Source organism: Pelophylax lessonae, assembly GCF_965119305.1.
Source record: "Pelophylax lessonae genome assembly, chromosome: 10".
Taxonomy (NCBI): Eukaryota; Metazoa; Chordata; class Amphibia; order Anura; family Ranidae; genus Pelophylax; species Pelophylax lessonae.
This window is the reverse complement of record NC_138777.1, coordinates 107947506-107966931: the sequence shown is the minus strand read 5'-3', so window position 1 is coordinate 107966931 and position 19426 is coordinate 107947506. Positions and strand designations below refer to the sequence as shown.

At 42.8% G+C, this 19426-nt stretch overlaps 1 protein-coding gene across 2 annotated transcripts in view; it reads left to right on the top strand.

The window, feature by feature from the left end:
• CYLD (CYLD lysine 63 deubiquitinase) overlaps positions 1 to 19426 on the top strand; it is a 190879-nt gene that overhangs the window by 73134 nt on the left and 98319 nt on the right. For both annotated transcript variants that reach the window (XM_082269854.1, XM_082269853.1), the window contains 2 exons: positions 9152 to 9268; positions 16300 to 16359. In XM_082269854.1, the coding sequence (XP_082125980.1) occupies positions 9152 to 9268; positions 16300 to 16359 (177 nt within the window). The remainder of the gene's footprint in view (positions 1 to 9151; positions 9269 to 16299; positions 16360 to 19426) is intronic.

The window sequence follows — 19426 nt, the reverse complement described above, 5'->3', positions numbered from 1 at the left end:
GGAAAGGTTTTTTTCTTCCAACTTGCGCCTGTCCCCAGACCGCTTACAGGGTCTTTTTGGGGCAGTGCAAGACCTGTTACTTCAAAGGGGTGATTGTCCCAGTTCCGACATCGGAACGTTTTCAGTGGCTTTACTCAAACCTGTTTACAGCTCCCAGGAAGGAAGGCAAGGTGCGTCCAATCCTGGACCTCAAGGCGCTGAATGCAGTCCATTCTTAAGGTGTCCGTCTTTCCTTCCAAAGGTTGTCTGATTTTCATTTGAATGAAGACATTGTGTTGCCTTCCCTGTGTCCAAGGCCTAAACATCCGAAGGAAATTACTTTGCATGCCTTGGATGTGGTCCGGGCGAGTAGGGTGTACCTGGCAGCTACGGAGTCTTTTAGAAAGTCAGACTCACTATTTGTGCTCACGGATGGGCCTCGGAAAGGGTTGTTCGCTTCCTCTGGGACCATTTCCAGATTGATCAGACAGACCGTGATTCAGGCCTATTCCATCAAGGGTCATGTTTCTCCTTTGCCTGTCGAGATGCACTCCACTTAGGCGCTCAGTGCCTCCAGGGCCTTCTGTCAATCAGACCTCAGTGACGCAGGGTTGCAAGGCGGCCACCTGGTCGTCGGTGCACACTTTCACAAAGTTCTCTAAAGTGGATGTGTTGGCATCTGCAGATGCTTCCTTTTGACCGCAGGTTTTTAGAGGACCTGGTCCTCTGAGGGTGTATTGTTTTTTTTTATGTGGGCTCCAGTTGTTTTTGGTTAAGCTCCTGTTTACCTGGTTGGCTATAGTTTAGCCTTGGGAATTTATTTTTTGCTGTTCCCACACCTCATGTTTAACACTGCTTTGGGATGTCCCAATGTTTAAGAAGATCAGGAGCTGTGTCCATCAATGAATGAAAGAGAAAATGGGATTTTTGACTTGCGGTAAAATCCATTTCTCTGATGTTCATTGAGGGACAGGGCACCCATCCATCTGTGCAGTTGTAATTCTTCTGACACTGCTTGTAACAAAACTGAGTACCTATAGCAGAGAGAGGGAGTATACCCCCTCGGACTGCTCATAGGTGTAGCCAGGCTTTTTTTTCTATCTAGTGTCCTAATCCTGTAGGGGGCAGTATAACCCAATTGCTAAGAAGATCAGGAGCTGTGTCCATCAACAAATATCAGAAAAATTGAATTTACGTTAAGTCAAAAATTCAATTTTTGTCCAAAATAAAAACAATAGAAAACATATCAAATGTTTAAACTGAGAAAATGTACCATTTTAGGAAAATAGTTAAGATAATTTTGAAATCGATGGCAGCAACATATTTAAAAAAGTTTGGGACAGGGCAACAAAAAGCTGGCACTACCAAGGAAGAGCTGGAAGAGCATGCAACTAATTAGGTTAATTAGCAACAAGTCAGTAACGTGATTGGGTTTAAAAAAACATCTTGGAGAATCAGAAATAAAGATGGTCAGAGGTTCACCATTTGTGAAAGACTGCATCTAAAAATTGTCGAACAATTTCAGAATAAGGCCTCATGCACACTGGAATGTTTGCTAATGCTCCTAGGCTCCTCCTTTTGGCAGAAAAAACACTTGGTGCTTCTATCTCACGTAACGCATATAGGTACGTCAAGCTCTTGGGTGTTAATCATTTTAATTGGCCAGAAGAACCACTTACCAACCACGTAACTGGGAAAATACATCATGACTTTTTATACGTCATGACCTTTAATAACGGAGTTATAGCTGCAGCTATATGCCATAACCCCGGTATTAAATGTTCCCGCATCCGCTGGTCTTTCTGATAAAAATGACCCAGGTGACGGGCGGGTTCACACCCCTGGATCACTTTTAGATGCTGCGGACTGCGGAAGGGTTTGCACCCCCAACCCCCCCCCCCCCCCGTAGCTCTGGGACCCTTTCCGGCGCTGATGGTGGCTGGTCAGAGAGATAAGCAAAGGAAAGATGGCCTAGGAGGACCGGAGCGACAACATGACCTAACTTCCGGTTCCAGCCCAATGTAAGCAAGGCAATTTTTTTTTTTTACATAGAGGACTGGTCATGCTGTATTATTGTTATCACAAGGGATGTTTGCATTTCTTGCGATGGTAATAAAAGTGATAAAAAATTAAAGAGAAAGTGTAAAAATAAAAAAAAATTTAATAAAATACATAAGAAATGTTTTTTTTTTTTTTTTAACCATTTCAGCCCGGAAGGTTTTACCCCTTAATGACCAGGCCATTTTTTGCGATTTGGCACTGCGTTGTTTTTACTGACAATTGCGTGGTCGTACGATGCTGTACCCAAATACAATTGATTTCCTTTTTTTCCCGCAAATAGAGCTTTCTTTTGGTGGTATTTGATCACCTCTGCGGTTTTTCGTTTTTTAGCGCTATAAACAAAAAGAGTGTCAATTTTGAAAAAAAACACTATTCCCAATAAAAAAATTAAATCATTTGTATTCTGCTATAAATTTCTGGTAAAAAAAAATTCAGAAAAGCGTATAATAATTTGATTGTGCAAAAGGTATAGCGTTTACAAACTATGGGATAGATTTATGGACCTTTTTATTTATTTTTTTATTAGTAATGGCGGCGATCAGTGATTTTTATCAGGATTGCGACATTGCGGCGGACAAATCTGACACTAAGTGACACTTAGTGACAGTGACATTAATACAGTGATCAGTGTTAAATAATATGCACTGTTACTGTATAAATAACACTGGGGGTGATCAAGGGGTTAAATGTGTTCCCTAGCTGTGCTTACTGTGTATGGGATGGATTGAACAGATGCATAGAGAGATTGGTGACTCAGCTTTGCTAAATCACACAATCTTTCCCTGCCTGTCTGACAGAAGAGCCATCTTGCATTGTTTACATTCCAGCTGGCTCTCCTGTCATTTTTGCAGAAGATCGCGGTAGGCCGGCGCCGATCGACCCCGCTCCTCCCGCAGTCTGCCAAAACCAGGTGCACATAATTACGTAAATCTGCGTGGGGGCAGTCGGCAAGTGGTTAAAGGTCCCCCGCACTTGCACGCAATGGTGAATGCATATATAGGTCACGACCACATCCACTATATCACCAAAAGTATAGGACGCCTGCCTTTACACGCACATTTACTTTAATGGCATCCCAGTCTTAGTTCGTAGGGTTCAATATTGGACCAACCTTTGCATCTATAACAGCTTCAACTCTTCTGGGAAGGTTGTCCACAAGGTTTAGGAGTGTGTCTATGGGAATATTTGACCATTCTTCCAGAAGGGCATTTGTGAGGTCAGGCATTGATGTGGACGAGAAGACCTGTTTTGCAGTCTGCACTCTAATTCATCCCAAATATGTTCTGTTGAGTTGAGGTCAGGACTCTGTAAGCCAGTCAAGTTCCTCAACCCCAAACTCGCTCATCAATGTCTTTATGGACCTTGCTTTGTGCACTGGTGCACAGTCATGTTGAAACCGGAAGGGCCAACCCCAAACTGTTCCCACAAAGTTGGGAGCATGACATTGTACAAAATGTCTTGTTATGCTGACACTTTAAAGAGTTCCCTTCACTGGAACTAAGGGGCCAAGTCCAACCCCTGAAGAACAACCCCACACCATAATCCCTCCTCCACCAAATTATTTGGACCAGTGCACAAAGCAAGGTCCATAAAGACATGGATAAGCGAGTTTGGGGTGGAGAAACTTGACTGGCCTGCACAGAGTCCTGACCTCAACCCAATAGAACACCTTTGAGATAAATTTAGAGGGGAGGCTGCGAGTCAGGCCTTCTCTCCTTCTTCAGTGCCTGACCTCACAATTGTGCTTCTGTTAGAATTATCAAACATTCCCATAGACACTTTCCTAAACCTTGTGGACAGCCTTCCCAGAAGAGTTGAAAATGTTATAGCTGCAAAGGGTGGGCCAACCTAATATTGAACCCTATGGATAAGGACTGGGATGCCATTAAAGTTCATGTGCATGTAAAGGCAGGCATCCCAATACTTTTGGTAATCTAGTGTATGTAAACCGTGTTCGTACCACAAGTGTGAGGTATCGCTGGGAATGTTAAAGTGAGATCAATAATTCTAGTACTAGACCTTCTCTGTAACTCTAGAAATAAAAATTCCCCCAGTGTGGGACTTTTTAGGCACTTGAATCATATAGAAAATATATTTGTAAAAACACGTTTTATTAATAAATCATCAATAAAAAATAAGAATTCCAAAATATACATGGAATCAATAACTGAAATTACATCTACTAGAGTGTACAATGATACTACAAACTGATGTCCTCCAACCGACGCGTTTCAGAGGCCGTGCCACTCCTTCATCAGGGGTATATAGAAGGTATCATTTTTCTATAATGTAAATACATAGGTCAGAAACATGCATGGATTCACAGTGCATGCGCATATGAATTACTAAGTCTCAAACCTACAAATATTCACATGGTGTAACGCTAAAAATTCTCAAAAACTCACTAAAGTTCATGTGCGTGTAAAGGCAGGCACCCCAATCCTTTTGGTAATTAAGTGTTTGTAAACCGTGTTCATAACACATGTGTGAGGTATCCCTGGGAACGTTAGAGCGAGAGCAATAATTCTAGTACTAGACCTTGTTTGTAACTCTAAACTGGTAACCTGTATACATTTTTTTAGCCCCTGGAGATTTTTAAGTACTGTAGTTTAGCGCCATTCTACGAGCGTGCACAATTTTGAGCATTACATGTTAGGTGTCTATACCATCAGCTTTCATCTTTTACAAAAAATAAAAATAAAAAATAGGGTATATATTGTGTTTTTTGTGTTTTAATGAATTTTAATAAAATAAATAAAAAAAAAAAAAATTGTTTGAAAAACCGCTGCACAAAAACCATGTGTCATAAAAAAAATTGCAATGAACCGTCATTTTATTCTCTAGTGCCTCTGCTAAAAAAATATAATGTTTGGGGGTTCTAAGTAAATTTCTAGCAAAATACAGATTTTTACTTGTAAACAAAGAGTGTCAGAAAAAATCCTGGTCTTCAAGTGGATAATTTATTCTGGTCATTGAAATTAATTAATGCTCAAACGCTAAACGTGCCTAGCGCTTAGATGCATTTACACACATTTAGGTGTGCCAAGCGTTTTTTTTTCTGCCAAAACTCTGCTGCTCCTGGAAGCATTGGCTGTGGGTTTTTTTTTTCTTTCTGCCTCTAAATGCCCCTGGCTTTAAACTCCTGTAAACACATATTTGTGCAAGGGTCAAGGCCAAAACACAATATTGGATGTATATGATCTTCGGGCCCCTCAGAAGGTACTGCACTAAAAACAGACATGATTGGACATCACTGCATGGGCTTAGGAATACTTCCAAAAACACTGTGAAAACAGTTCACTGTGTTATCAAAAAATGTATCATGCTAAAAAGAACATGATCTAGAAATGCCGCCATCTTCTCTGGGCCAAAGGTAATTTAAAATGGTCTGTTGCTAAATGGAAAACTGTTCTGTTGTCAGACGAATAAAAGTTTGACATTTTTTGGCAACAATAGGTGCCGTGTCCCCTGGACTAAAGAGAAGAGGGACTTTCCGGCTTGTTATTAGTACTCGGTTCAAAAGCCTGCATTTCTAAAGGTATGGAGGTGCATTAGTGCGTATGAAACGGGCAGCTGAAAATGCAATCCGGAAAGGCACCATCAACCCTGAAAGATATACCCACGTTTTAGAGCAGCATATGCTCCCATCCGTCTTTTTCAAGGATAGCCTTGCATATTTCAGCAGGACAATGCTAAACCGCATACTGCATCTATGCCAACGGCATGGCTTTGCAGTAGAAGAGTCCAGGGGCTTATCTGGCTTGTCTGCAGTCCAGACCTTTCATCAATAGAAAATATTTGGCACATCTTGAATTGAAAAATAGACAAAGAAGACAAGTACTGTTGAGCAGTTAGAATCCTATAGCAGGCAAGAATGGGACAATATTCCTCTCCCAAAACTCCAGCAGCTGGTCTCCTCAGTTCTAAGATGTTTACAGAGGTTTGTTAAAAGAAGAGGGGATGCTACACCATAGTATACATAGACCTGTTGCTGCCATCAATTTCAAATTGACCCTATTTATTTCTTAAAATGGTACATTTTCTCAGTTTAAATATTTATTACATTTTTCTATTTTCTATTGTGAAGAAAATATGGGTTTATGAGATTTGCAAATCATTGCATTAAGTTTTTCTGTAGATTTTACACAACGCCCCAACTTTTTTTGGAATTAAGAGTTGTAGCATGGGACAAACCTGTAAACTGCAATGAAAGGCTGTTTGGGGAACAGAGTTGGACTTTTTATGTGCCAGATAAACTTCTACTTTACACAGCATAAGATCAGATTTTCTTTATTCTAGAACAAACATTCTAAAAGATCATAAAAAATGTGTGATTGTGTCCACCTATTCCTCAGTATACAAACCATTCCTAAATACTGGATTACATATGGGTTACAGATAAGTTATCCTCTGTTAACTACTACTAACTGTTAAATGATGGTAGTGTTCCTTCATTTTTATTATTTTTAATGCCCCTTTCTTATTGTCCTTGGAGACACATCAGGAAATGAGAGGTATTTTTTTGCAAAAAGAAGGGCAATTCCAAATTGGTTGTCATTGAAACAGGTGTCTGGAATATTTCCTCCTACCACAATACCATGATAACTGAAAAAACCTTGGATTTCCCACAATGACTATAGCCACTATGAGGAAGAACAGTGGTACAAGAGTAGAGTACAGAATATAATCATAGATGTGTGGTATTACAGGAAGGCCAGTCTGCATTTGGAAGTTTTTCTTGGAAAATTTGCATGCTGCTTTCAAGATGTGTCTGTGATAAATGGTGTTAATCTTTGTTTAGTGCAGGGATCCTCAAACTATGGCCCTCCAGCTGTTGCGGAACTACACATCCCATGAGGCATTGTAAAACTCTGACATTCACATACATGGCAAGGCATTATGGGAATTGTAGTTCCTGAACAACTGGAGGGTCATAGTTTGAAGACCCCTGGTTTAGTGTGTCTGTTTCCTCTGGTGTACAAGGCTTACTGTATTACATGTCTTTAGCACAACAGAGGTAATCTCTGTTGAGTTATTGTGCCTTGGATATTTTACACTTCAGAAGGAAGCTATTTTCATAGTGTTTGAATTAGAACGCTGCATGGTTATCTTTCTAGAGCTCAGTATTTTCTGTAGATATATGAAGGTTTAAATGTAAAGTTCATGTCCTGTATTTATGTAGCCGTAACACTTTACACAGCACTATTTTACTGATTACACAGATTCACATATTTCACTCCTTACCTTTTAAAGGAGCTCACAAACTAATATTAGGTGACAGGCTGTCCTGGACTTCAGTGCTTTCTAAAGCTAGACTTATGTATTAGATCTCAGGGCTGAACAAGAGAAATTAGTTGATTACACATCATGGATAGATGAGTCGTCCTCCCCCCCCCCCCCCACCCTACCCCCCCCCCCCTGCTGCCTAGTGTATGGAGACAGCCACAGCACCTGCGGCTTTTCTGAATACCAACCTGATGGAATACAGTCATTGTTCAGCTAACAGTTATCCATCCGGCTCCTCAATTTTTATGGAGCCTTTTGGTGCCGACAGGGCCACCCACAATACAAACATGTAGCCACCCTTAAAGAGGTGAAGGTCTACCTGAACAACATGGGAGAAATCAAAGATTCCCAGGCACAGTGCTGCCCAGTGTCCCCTCCTCACACCTGATTTAAACCTCTAATTGCCGTACTACCATGTCACAATAGGGTGCATTGCACAGCAATTATAGATTTAAATCAGGTGGTGAGGAGGCAACATATTGCCTCCTCACCACCTGTCAAACACACTCAGATCACTTTTCAGAGGAGCAGCAGTGCCTGCTGCACTTGTGAATGAACCCTTAGTTGCATTCTGCAGCGGCACCCTGTGGTTGAGTTTACAACCCCCAATCTCTGCCTCCTTTTAGCTGTTGAGCCAGCAGCCAAAGATGTACACATGCTGCAGGAATTAAACCCCCTGTTGCTTTTGGTGGGTGCTACCACATGCCAACTGCAAGCCACTCAAGTAAATGGGGCGACTCTGCAAGCTCCCTGCATTTGCATGCTTCTGCGGGGCCCAAGGGGTTAAAGCAAGTAGTGAGGAGATGATACAATGCCTCCTCACAGTATCCTTTAACCCCTTGTTTGCTATACTGCCCAAGGTTGCAGGGCGCTTGCAGAGTGGCCTCATTCACTTGAACGGGTCATGCTGGGTGGGTGCAGGTGAAATGGGCAAAGGTGCAGTTATATGGGCACAATAGCATCTTTATGCTTTTGTGCCTATATATGTGCACAATAGCATCTTTATAGATGCTGTTGTGCCCATATAGCCATCATTGTGCATTGATATGGGCACAACAGCATCTATCTGGGCACAATAACCTTATGCTATTGTGCCCGTATAGATGCTGTTATGCCCATATAGGTGCCATTAAGCATCTATATGTGCACAATAGAATAAAGATGCTATTGTGTCCATATCACTCCTATTGTGTTAAAATAACTCCTTTTGTGGCCATAACAATGCTACTGTCTCCTATGATGCCCAGCGACACTGACCTTGAAGCTCTGCTGTGGATCCTGCGGCTGCCAGGGACTCGGAGGCGGAGTGATACCAACAGCATGCCTGAAATTCCTGCCGGAACTTTAGAAGAGGCATCGACTTATGTGGCTGGCTGATGCCTCGGCGGAACTGCTGCATCTGCAGCACTGCTGTCTCCGCGGAGGCATCAGCCAGCTGTGAGCTACGTGCCTAGAAGTACCTCCCCACCTTCCCCCTGCATGTTCATCCAGGCTATGTCAGCAGGTCGGCAAACCCAGATCTACCAGTCACCTGGCCACGATCGACTGGTAGTAAAGAAATTGTAAAGTGAAATCGGAACGGACAGTTACTAGTCAGTGATTTGTGAATTATTGAAGCTACTAAACTAGCTTGACAACAAAACAGGTAACATTTTCAGTAGTGTAGCTTAGAAGTGGCTGACATCCTAGTGTTAGAAGAAAACCTGTACTAAGGGAAGTTTGTAGTGGAATAGACAAATGCCGCCTTTTAGGAAGTGGCTCATATTAATATTTTAAACTTTCAAAGCTGATTCTCTGAGGCATACTTTTATCTTTTCTGTTTCAGGATCTACCTCTGAATCAGGAAGCAGGAACCGTTCAGAATTTTTTTACACTTTAAACGGTAGCTCGATTGAAACTCCACATCAACCGAAGAGCAAATCTAATTGGTATATGGAAGAAGGTACAGTTGCTTACTATACTTCTTTGGGGATGTACTCATGGGCTTTTAAAGGACCATGTTTGATGAGGTTTATTAAAAATACCATATAGTTGAGCTTTTTTTTTTTTTTTTTATTAAATAAGTAGGTGTATATTCATTCATTTTTAAAGATATTGTACATACACATTGGCAAAATTATGATGGGCCACATTTTTATGTAAATTATACTGTGTATTAATCTGATTGCAGGCTGTTGTGGCATGCAGTATAAGGCCTCATGCACGCAGGATGTTTTGAAAACTCTCCTAGAAGCTTTTCTCCTGGCAGCAGCATTTTTGCAGAAAAAACGGCTGATGCTTGTAAAAGCGTTTAAGAGCGTTTACAGGCGTCAGTGGCTTGGGCGTTTAACTCATTTCATTGGCCAGAATAATAATTTATTTTGGCCATTAAAATGAATGAATGCTCAAGCATTAAAAATTTGCGTCTAGTGGTAACACACATGTAGACGCATTTACAAGCGTCCAGCATTTTTTTTCTGCCAAAACTCTGCTTCTCCTGGATGCACTGGCAGTGGGGTTTTTTTTCCTGCCTCTAAACTCTCCTGCCACTAAACGTTGCTAAAAGTCTATGTTTGCATGGACACACAGGCTACCACGGAGGGGTGTTTGAAAGCATTAAAAACGCCTCACATCCCTAAAAGAGGCAGTAAAAACGTCCTGTGTGCGGCCTACAGCAGACTAAATGTGTACCCTGCTGATGCTTGTGTATGGAAACCCTAAGACGTTTGTGCCATGTTACAAGTAGATGCCATTCTCAGTTCTCTTTAGATGTGCAGTAGCTTTGGTTAATCTTGTTTCTCTGTACAGCTATCATTTTTTTTAAGATCCAGTCTAGTCATACTGTTAAATACAGAGATGAAATAACAATGTGAGAGCTTTTTTAAGAGCCAAAAACAGTTCATTCAGTCCTGAAATCCACACAGTGGGCATGGGAGGAGACCTGATCTTTCCTTCTCTGTTGCAGTTTAATTTACAGGTCTCCTCCCCGCTCTGTACAGGACAGACAAAGAAGAAGAAACACTTTGATGAGCCCATATTCCTCTTTTAGCTTTAGCTGCCTTTAGAAGGCTTTTCTAAAAACAGCTTGACTCACACAATGCAAAGTATTCATGTTATTCATGCATAATGATTAGCAAGGTTTAGTTGCATACAGTTTAGCTGCGTTCAGGAAAAGAAGGAAAGTACTACATCCAAGGTCGACTTTTCGTTTCAGTCTACAGCTAAACGCGCTTAGCATTTAGCAGCAGAAAAAGATATCTTTCCTCTTTTCATTTTGAAATGCTTTCATTCACTCTCATGTTAGTTTACATTCATCCACATGTTGATTCCCCGATCAACACAGACCGTGCTGATGCGTGAATCCCTCCTGCTGGACGATTGCTTTTTCCCTGCGGGTGGGGAAAGCCATCCCTGCCCGGAGAAGACAGTGATTATTGCTAGCGGCTCTAGCAGCAGCTAGCGATAATTGCAAGTGAATCCGGCAGGCTGGTTGTACCCAATTCGATCGATCAATCAGCCTACCCATTAACATGTCGAATCTCGACCAGTTCCTTCTAAATTGGCCAAGATTCGAACTGTGTATGGTCGGCCTTACCCTGCTCTTTCCTCTTAGCATTTTACTTGCACTGTAGCACACCTGACTGGCTTCTTGTGTTGCTTCTCTCACCTTTTGAGCTCCATTGTAGAGTAAACTGAAAAGGGCTAATACCAAGCCAAACCAATGTATTTACACTGCTTGCATTAAAATGAAAAATATTAGAGATGCATTCATTTGGGTCCCATATATCTTTCTTTTAGCTGGCAAATATAGTAACATACTAAGTATAGTGAGAAAAGAGCAACTTAAAGCAGCCTTTTTCAACCGGTGTGCCTTCAGGTTTCTTCAGGGTTGCCTTGGCAAAATGCCTACATATTGCCCAAAAGTTGCATAGAAGCAGCGGATGGATGAAGCCTGCCTTTTAGTTACACAAAGCCACAAGTTTTCATTATGTACTATTACAACTTTCCAGCCTGCCGGCATCCTGACAACCAATGACGTCATCAGTTGATAAGGAGGACATTGGGCACCTACACAGCATCCTTGTTTGCGCCTCCTCTACCCCTTTATGTCAACACTGGGATCTCATTTGTGAGAGAGAGAAACCTAGGGAGCAGAGAAGCACTGGAATACTACTTAGTACCAGTGTGCAAAGGTGTATTTGCTTTAAAGAATAAATCATCTCTGTGTCCTACGTGTGTGGCTGTTGCTGCATTTTATATATATATATATATATATATATATATATATATATATATATTATTTGTTTTGTTTTTACATTTTAGAATGCGTTGCCTCGAGCTTGTGCATAACTTTAAAGGGCGCCTTGACTGAAAAAAGATTTAGAAACACTGAGTTAAACCAATATTGTTACTGCTGATTTAGTAGAAAGGACCAGTGAAAAAACTGGCAGCTTTTTATATTCGGGAAAAAAATCCTTGCCACTATCGTTTGCAGTTGGATTATTTCCCTAAATTCTACATATTGTAACCTCAGATGCTACTGTTTGCCATTGATGCCCTCTTTGGCAGTAAAAGAGAAATCTAATTAAAGGAGTATTAAACCCAAAAGCAAACATTTATTATATTGCAGCTTACCAGTTCTTAGATGTGGTGACTGTATTCGTTTTCTGTTTTAGGCTTTCTTTCATCTATTTTCATCTGGGGAAACTTCCAGGAAGTGTCCATGCGCACACAGGCTTTTAGCAGCGTTAAGTGGCAGGGGCAGAACTCCACTTCCAGTGCATCCAGGAGCAGCAGCGTGATGGCAAAAAAAACGCATGACGCTTGTAATTATTTTTAAAGGCGTTTGAGTGTGAATTCATGTCAATGGCTACAGTAAATTATTATTATGGCCAATGAAATAATTTAACGCCCAAGCGCTTAACGCCTGTAAATGCGCCTAAACGCTTTTAAAAGGGTTACACAGGGTTGGCATTTTTTCTGCAAAAATGCTGAAATTCTTCTAGGAGAGTTTGCAAAACGTCCTGTGTGCAAGAGACCTAAGTCTTTTTTCCAACAGAAAGTCTCCTGTTGTAGGTACAGGAATAAAACAGACCATTTAAGAAGACTAGACAAGCTTAAGGCCCCTTTCACACATGGTAGTCCGTCGGTGGACTCCGTTTTTCTCAACGGGGGATCGATCCGCCGATCCCCCGCTGAGCAGACGGATGGCAGCTGTGTCTCCGTGCTGTGTGCAGAGACAGAGCTGTCAGGTCCCCATTCTTCTCTATGGGGGAATACGATGAGAACGGATCACCTGTTTGTTCTCATCCGATCCAATCCGCCAGACGGATGGAAAATAGGGTTTCCATCCCTCCGGATTTATCGGATCGAATGTCAGCGGACATGCCTCCACTGACATCCGATGCCCCATAGAGATGCATGGGGCATTTGTTCAGATCCGCCTGAAAAACGGACTGCTTGGTGAAAGGGGCCTTACACAAATAAATCACCAGGAGGCTTACACCTGAGAGTCCTCGAAGAATTCAGCCAGGTTATAGCTAGGCCATTATTCCTAATCTTTGTAGACCGCATACTGGCAGAAATTGTACCAGCTGATTGGAGAAAAGCCAATGTGGTACCAATATTCAAAAAAGGGCAGAGACATATTCATGGAAACTACAGGCCAGTCAGCCTAACATCAACTGTAGGTAAATTATTGGAGGGGATGATAAGGGACAATATTCAAGAATCTATTGAAGAAAACCATATCATTAGTAGTAATCAATGTTAACTAGGAGCAGAATGAATGATATATAGTATAATCGAATCCTACTCACCCAGCGCGCTAAAATCAAATGAAATAAAATATCTTACTGAAAACAATTTTCAGCAAGGGAAGCAATAAGCTGCCACTATAAATATAAACAAAATCAAAAAGGTGTATTCAAAGCAAAGAATTAATAAAAAGACCTTTCTAGAATCCACTAGCAGCGCTAATGGTTTATCTAAAATATACCTATTGTAATGTTAGTACAAGCACATAAAGACAAGTGAGTCCGATACAATGAAAGGAAAGTCACAGTCCTTCTCTTTCTCTATATGGGTGCTATAAGCAGTAGTTATTAAAACTGCTGCAAACTTTCTCTTGTGTTTTATAGTAAAATCAGCAGCGCCCACAACACAGACACAAGTAAGCAACTGCCGGCAATGAGTGCATTCGGCTTTATTTTTTGAAAGTTAACTTGTACATGGCTTTCTGTGAAGTCACAGGTAGTGTCATGGGAAATTCTTTATTACATGCAGCTACTCATCTTTACAAGTAAACTCAAATCATTAAAAAAAGACACAGGCAGGGACAAACACAAACTGCATAACTGTGCTTAGCCGGTGTTTTGTTAGAGTGTGGGAGGTTCTTTTACTAGAGGAAGACATGGATGAGACACAGGATCCATGCCTTCCCTCTTGACAGAACGTCAATCTGCCTTGTTTACATAGGCGATAAAAAACATGTACTCAAATTGGTCTGGAGTGGTAAGTGGGTTACCCCAAGGTTCTGTCTTGGGACCAATTCTGTTTGGACGCACCCCTGTAACCAGTTTTCTATCCAAGAACAAACCTTTTGGTCCATGCCTGCAGACCTCACCTTGTACATTAGGCGTTTATGGGGAACTGTGTTGAATGCTTTTGTTCTTCCCTGTCTAGATGGCAGCTCACTGCCTCGTAGAATGTTAACAGATTGGTCTGGCAGGAATGATCCTTCGTAAACCCATGCTGATTACTACTAATCAAAAAGGTGTATTCAAAGCTAAAAATTAATAAAAAGACCTTCCCAGAATCCACTAGCTGTGCTAATGGTATATCTAAAATATACCTATTGTAATGTTAGTACAAGCACATAAAGACAAGTGAGTCCGCTACAATGAAGGGAAAGTCACAGTCCTACAATATAAACTTTAAAACGTTTAGAAGTTCTTCATGCACACAATGCGACCACAGAAATACAGTCCGAATGTCTTTAAGGAAGTTAAATTCATCCAACAACGTGCATAAACAATGCAGAAAACCTTCACCTCACCACTGTGCACGCCTTATGGTAATACACTCACCAGAGGCGGCTTAGAATGAAGCCTGTTTCAATAAAGATGGTCTTTTCCTCAAGACACAGGACCCTGGTTCAAATCCTTCCTGCAAGCCTCTTTATCGGTTTGGAACTAAAACCTTTGACTAGCATTGAGCAGCCAGGACCATCCACTGACACTGAGCTGGTTGGGCCTGTTTGCCAGAAAACTGCTCCACCAGCATCTAGACCAAAAACAGCAGGTACCAAGCGGTTTGCTGCACGAGACGGGGAGACCGCATCGGGCACTGGGTAACCCATTTCTCTAACGATATGCTGGAATTTTAGTATGTACATGTAAGTGCATCATTTGAAGGGATTGTTTGGGAATTGTCTTAAATAAACTTTAAAGCAGGATCACGCTATGTGTATTTTGCTATTTATTTCCATGCACACCTGGGTATGCTGAATGCGTTCCATCCATCCTGGTGAGGAGTCACTTTGTTCCAGGGTCCTGGAAAAGACCATCTTTATTGAAACAACAGGCTTCATTCTAAGCCGCCTCTGGTGAGTGTATTACCATAAGGCGTGCACAGTGGTGAGGTGAAGGTTTTCTGCATTGTTTATGCACGTTGTTGGATGAATTTAACTTCCTTAAAGACATTCGGACTGTATTTCTGTGGTCGCATTGTGTGCATGAAGAACTTCTAAACGTTTTAAAGTTTATATTGTAGGACTGTGACTTTCCCTTCATTGTAGCGGACTCACTTGTCTTTATGTGCTTGTACTAACATTACAATAGGTATATTTTAGATATACCATTAGCACAGCTAGTGGATTCTGGGAAGGTCTTTTTTATTAATTTTTAGCTTTGAATACACCTTTTTGATTAGTAGTAATCCGCATGGGTTTACAAAGGATCATTCCTGCCAGACCAATCTGTTAACATTCTACGAGGCAGTGAGCTGCCAGCTAGACAGGGAAGAACAAAAGCATTCAACACAGTTCCCCATAAACGCCTAATGTACAAGGTGAGGTCTGCAGGCATGGACCAAAAGGTTTGTTCTTGGATAGAAAACTGGTTACAGGGGTGCGTCCAAACAGAATTGCTCCCAAGACAGAACCTTGGGGTAACCCACTTACCACTCCAGACCAATTTGAGTACATGTTTTTTATCGCCTATGTAAACAAGGCAGATTGACGTTCTGTCAAGAGGGAAGGCATGGATCCTGTGTCTCATCCATGTCTTCCTCTAGTAAAAGAACCTCCCACACTCTAACAAAACACCGGCTAAGCACAGTTATGCAGTTTGTGTTTGTCCCTGCCTGTGTCTTTTTTTAATGATTTGAGTTTACTTGTAAAGATGAGTAGCTGCATGTAATAAAGAATTTCCCATGACACTACCTGTGACTTCACAGAAAGCCATGTACAAGTTAACTTTCAAAAAATAAAGCCGAATGCACTCATTGCCGGCAGTTGCTTACTTGTGTCTGTGTTGTGGGCGCTGCTGATTTTACTATAAACACAAGAGAAAGTTTGCAGCATTTTTAATAACTACTGCTTATAGCACCCATATAGAGAAAGAGAAAGCAAGCTTGAATGTAGCCTGCTCCACCCTCCACATTCATGGAAGAAGCAGGACCACAGATCCTGAGAACTCATTGGATCTCTGAAGGGAACTGCCGGTAATCAATATCCTGCAGTAAACTTTGTAGACTTATTGCAAGATTTTTTTTTTCTCTCTGCAAGATATACATGGTAATTAATACATAGCTTTTTAAAGATAAAAAGAAAAGTGGCATTGTTTCATACAGCAACAAGTTATTCTTAAGATCAAAAGATTCATCTTTCCAGGTTGCATTGTCTTATAGCAGAAATAACTTTGTAGTGTATACTGTGTATTGGCTAACATATACAGTTGAAAACATATATGATTGGTGTCTTTGTCTTCCCAGCTCGAGAGAGAATATTACGAGGAGGAAGTGCTGGTATGCAAGAAAGCAGCCGCTGTGAAGGTATAAGGGTGTCTCTTTAATATAAGCAAATAAGGTTTAGAGCTCAGTGTTGTAGAGTCCAAAGGACTATCTACCACATCCCTTAAGATATATGGAACGAAAGAAGGAAAATACCCCCAATGGGACTTTATAGGTGGTAGATAGAGTAATAGTAGTAAGAGATAAGAAATCAATATTTCTTTTTGGTTCATTGACGGACACAAATCCTTATCGATGGATTATGCTGCCCCCTACAGGAGTTGGACACTAGGCAGGAAAAAACTTAACTACGCCTATAGGAGCAGTCCCAGGGGGTATACTCCCACTCTCCGCATTCAGTTTTCTTCTGCCTAGTCAGGAGTAAGGACCTAGTTCCTTGCTGGGATCTCTGGTCCGGGCAATTTTTTTCCTTTTAAATTTAATCTTTTTCCTGTCTTTGTTATTTTGTTTCTGTGAGAATCTACTATTACCTTCCGTACTGGGCATGACGGACTGGATAATCTAGATCCAGAGGGACCCCCCAGTCTGGCCAGCGAGTGTGCGCAGACCTCAGCTCCACACTAGGTCGGCCGCGATATAGCCCCACTGGACGGGGGCTGGTCTGTGAGTTAAAAGCCTTGCGAGGACGCATACGACCTGGCCTCGGCCTGAGTCGCAACGTTCCTCCTTGCCGACAGCCCCCTCTATTCCGTTGGAGCTATGGCCTGTCAGGAGCGGTGGCCACCCTGTTTCTGGTAGGGTAAGTAGCTATCCCCCCTCTAACCATGGAGGTTTTTTGGGTGGACGTGGGCCCCTCCCTGGGGCAGCCAAACCCCTGGGCTCCCCTTCTTCCCATGCAGCGTCCCTCCCCCCCTTTCTTGGTGGTCCTCTGCGGACTTGTTACCCCCTCATCTGCCCACACCCTCTCTCTCCCCTCCCCTCCTATCCTCCTATGGGGAGGCAATACTGTTCAGGTCAGTCTGGAGTGTTGAGCTGGCGATGGGGGTTGGGGGGGGGGGTTTAGTGCTGACTCCTGGATCTTTCTCTTCCTTATCGGCGCATGGTGTGCCTTTGCCTGCTCTTCCAGACCTGCGGACAAGGCTTCCTCTGCCTGAAGGGGCGCCCTCACCCGTATCCGGGATGGGGAGGCGTCTTCGCTGGTTTCCGGATCCGTGGACCTCCCTGGTAAAAGACAAGCGGGTCCACAAAGGTCCTGCTACAAGATCGAGTTTCAGTCTTTTTCTCCGTAAAGGTTCTTTCTTTCCAACCTGTGTCTCTTTGGGTTAGTGCAAGACTTGTTACTTCAAGGGGTGATTGTCCCAGTTCCCACTTCAGGACGTTTTCAGGGGTTTTACTGAAACCTTTTTACAGTTCCCAGGAAGGAAGGCTAGGTACGTCCAATTCTGGACCTCAAGACGCTAAACTGCTTTGTGCGGGTAAAGAAGTACCGAATGGAGTGCATTCGCACGGTAGTGGCGTCCCTACATCAGGGGGATTTCCTTGCTTCTATCGACATCAAGGACACTACCTTCACATTACAATTTGTGCAGGTCACCAGTGCTACCTCAGCATTATCATTATCAGTTTTTGCCATTACCTTTTGGTCTCGCCTCCACTCCTTGGGTCTTCACAAAACTAGCATTGTTGCATCAGCGGGGGATCGCGGTACTGGGGTACCTGGACGATCTTCTTCTGTGAGTGGAGCCTCACACTGCTCTGATGGACAACTTGGAGATTACTCTGTGAACTCTTAGGGAGTTTGCTTGGATTCTGATCCTTTAGAAGTCTGCTCTGGTTCTGTCCACTAAACTGGACTATCTGAGTCTGACTCTGGACTCAGCCTCAGCCAGAGTGTTTCTTCCTCTGGAAAAACTCCAGAAATTGCAGGAGGCAATCTAGCTTCTGTTGTCCAGCAGACAGTCATCCCTCCAGGCTTGCATGCGGGTGCTGGGCCTGATGGTGTCTACCTTTTGAGGTGGTTCTGTTTGCACAGCTCCACATGAGATTTCTGCAAAGAAAGATCCTGGTGAAATGGTACAAGAATCCCTCAGTCTCTGGACAATCTGATCCTGTTGAGCCGGGGTACGAAAGGGTCTCTGATCTGGCGGCTTTGTTCTTCGGCACTTCGACAGGGAAAATCATTTCTCCTCCCTGTACTTGATGGTTCACCACGGATGCCAGTTTATCCGGGTGGGGAGGTGTCTTCGGCACTGATTGTGCTCAGGGGGTCTGGACTCTTCAGTGTAATGGAACTCCAAGCGATCAGACTTTGTCTGGATCATTTGGACACTTCGCCTTCAGGGGTGTCCAGGTACGCATTCAATCGCACAATGCCACTGCCGTGGCCTATGTCAATCACCAAGGGGGCTTTAAAAGTGCCCTTGCGTCTTGGGAGGTAGCCGGTATTCTAAGGTGGGCAGAATGATTTGTTCCAGCCCTCTCTGCTGTACACATTCCAGGGGTGGAAAATTGGCAAGCGAATTATCTCGATCGACAGGCGTTAGACCAGGGGGAATGGTTGCTTTTATCCAGATGTGTTTTATCAGTTGTGTCTCCGGTGAGGTACTCCCGAGGTGGACCCGTTGGTCTCTCGTCTCAACAGGAAGGTACAGAGGTTTGTGGCACTGTCTCAGGATCCTCTGTCTGATGCCACGGATGCCTTAGTGGCTCCTTGGAGCCAGTATCGTTTGATTTACGCCTTCCCCCCTCTCAACAAGACTCTTTCCGGTCATTCTAGTGACTCCAGACTGGCCTCATTGGTCTTGGTACGCCAATCTAGTACGGCTGGTCGCCGATGCTCCTTAGGAAACATCCTTTCAGGGAAGATCTGCTGTCCCAAGGGCCAATCTTCCATCCTGTTTTACAGTCGCTGCCTTTAACGGCTTGGCTGTTGAAAGCCAGGTGCTGAAGGATAGAGGTTTATCTGAATCTGTGATTCCTTTGCTGTTAAAGGCTAGGAAATCGACCTCTAGGAAGATCTTCCATCGTACTTGGAAGTTGTACATTGCACGGTGTGAGTCTTTTGGGGTTCACCCTCTCTCCTTTTCTGTGGCTCGGATATTGGCTTCCTCCAACGGGGAGGGGGGGAGGTGGGGAGTTAAGCAGTGCC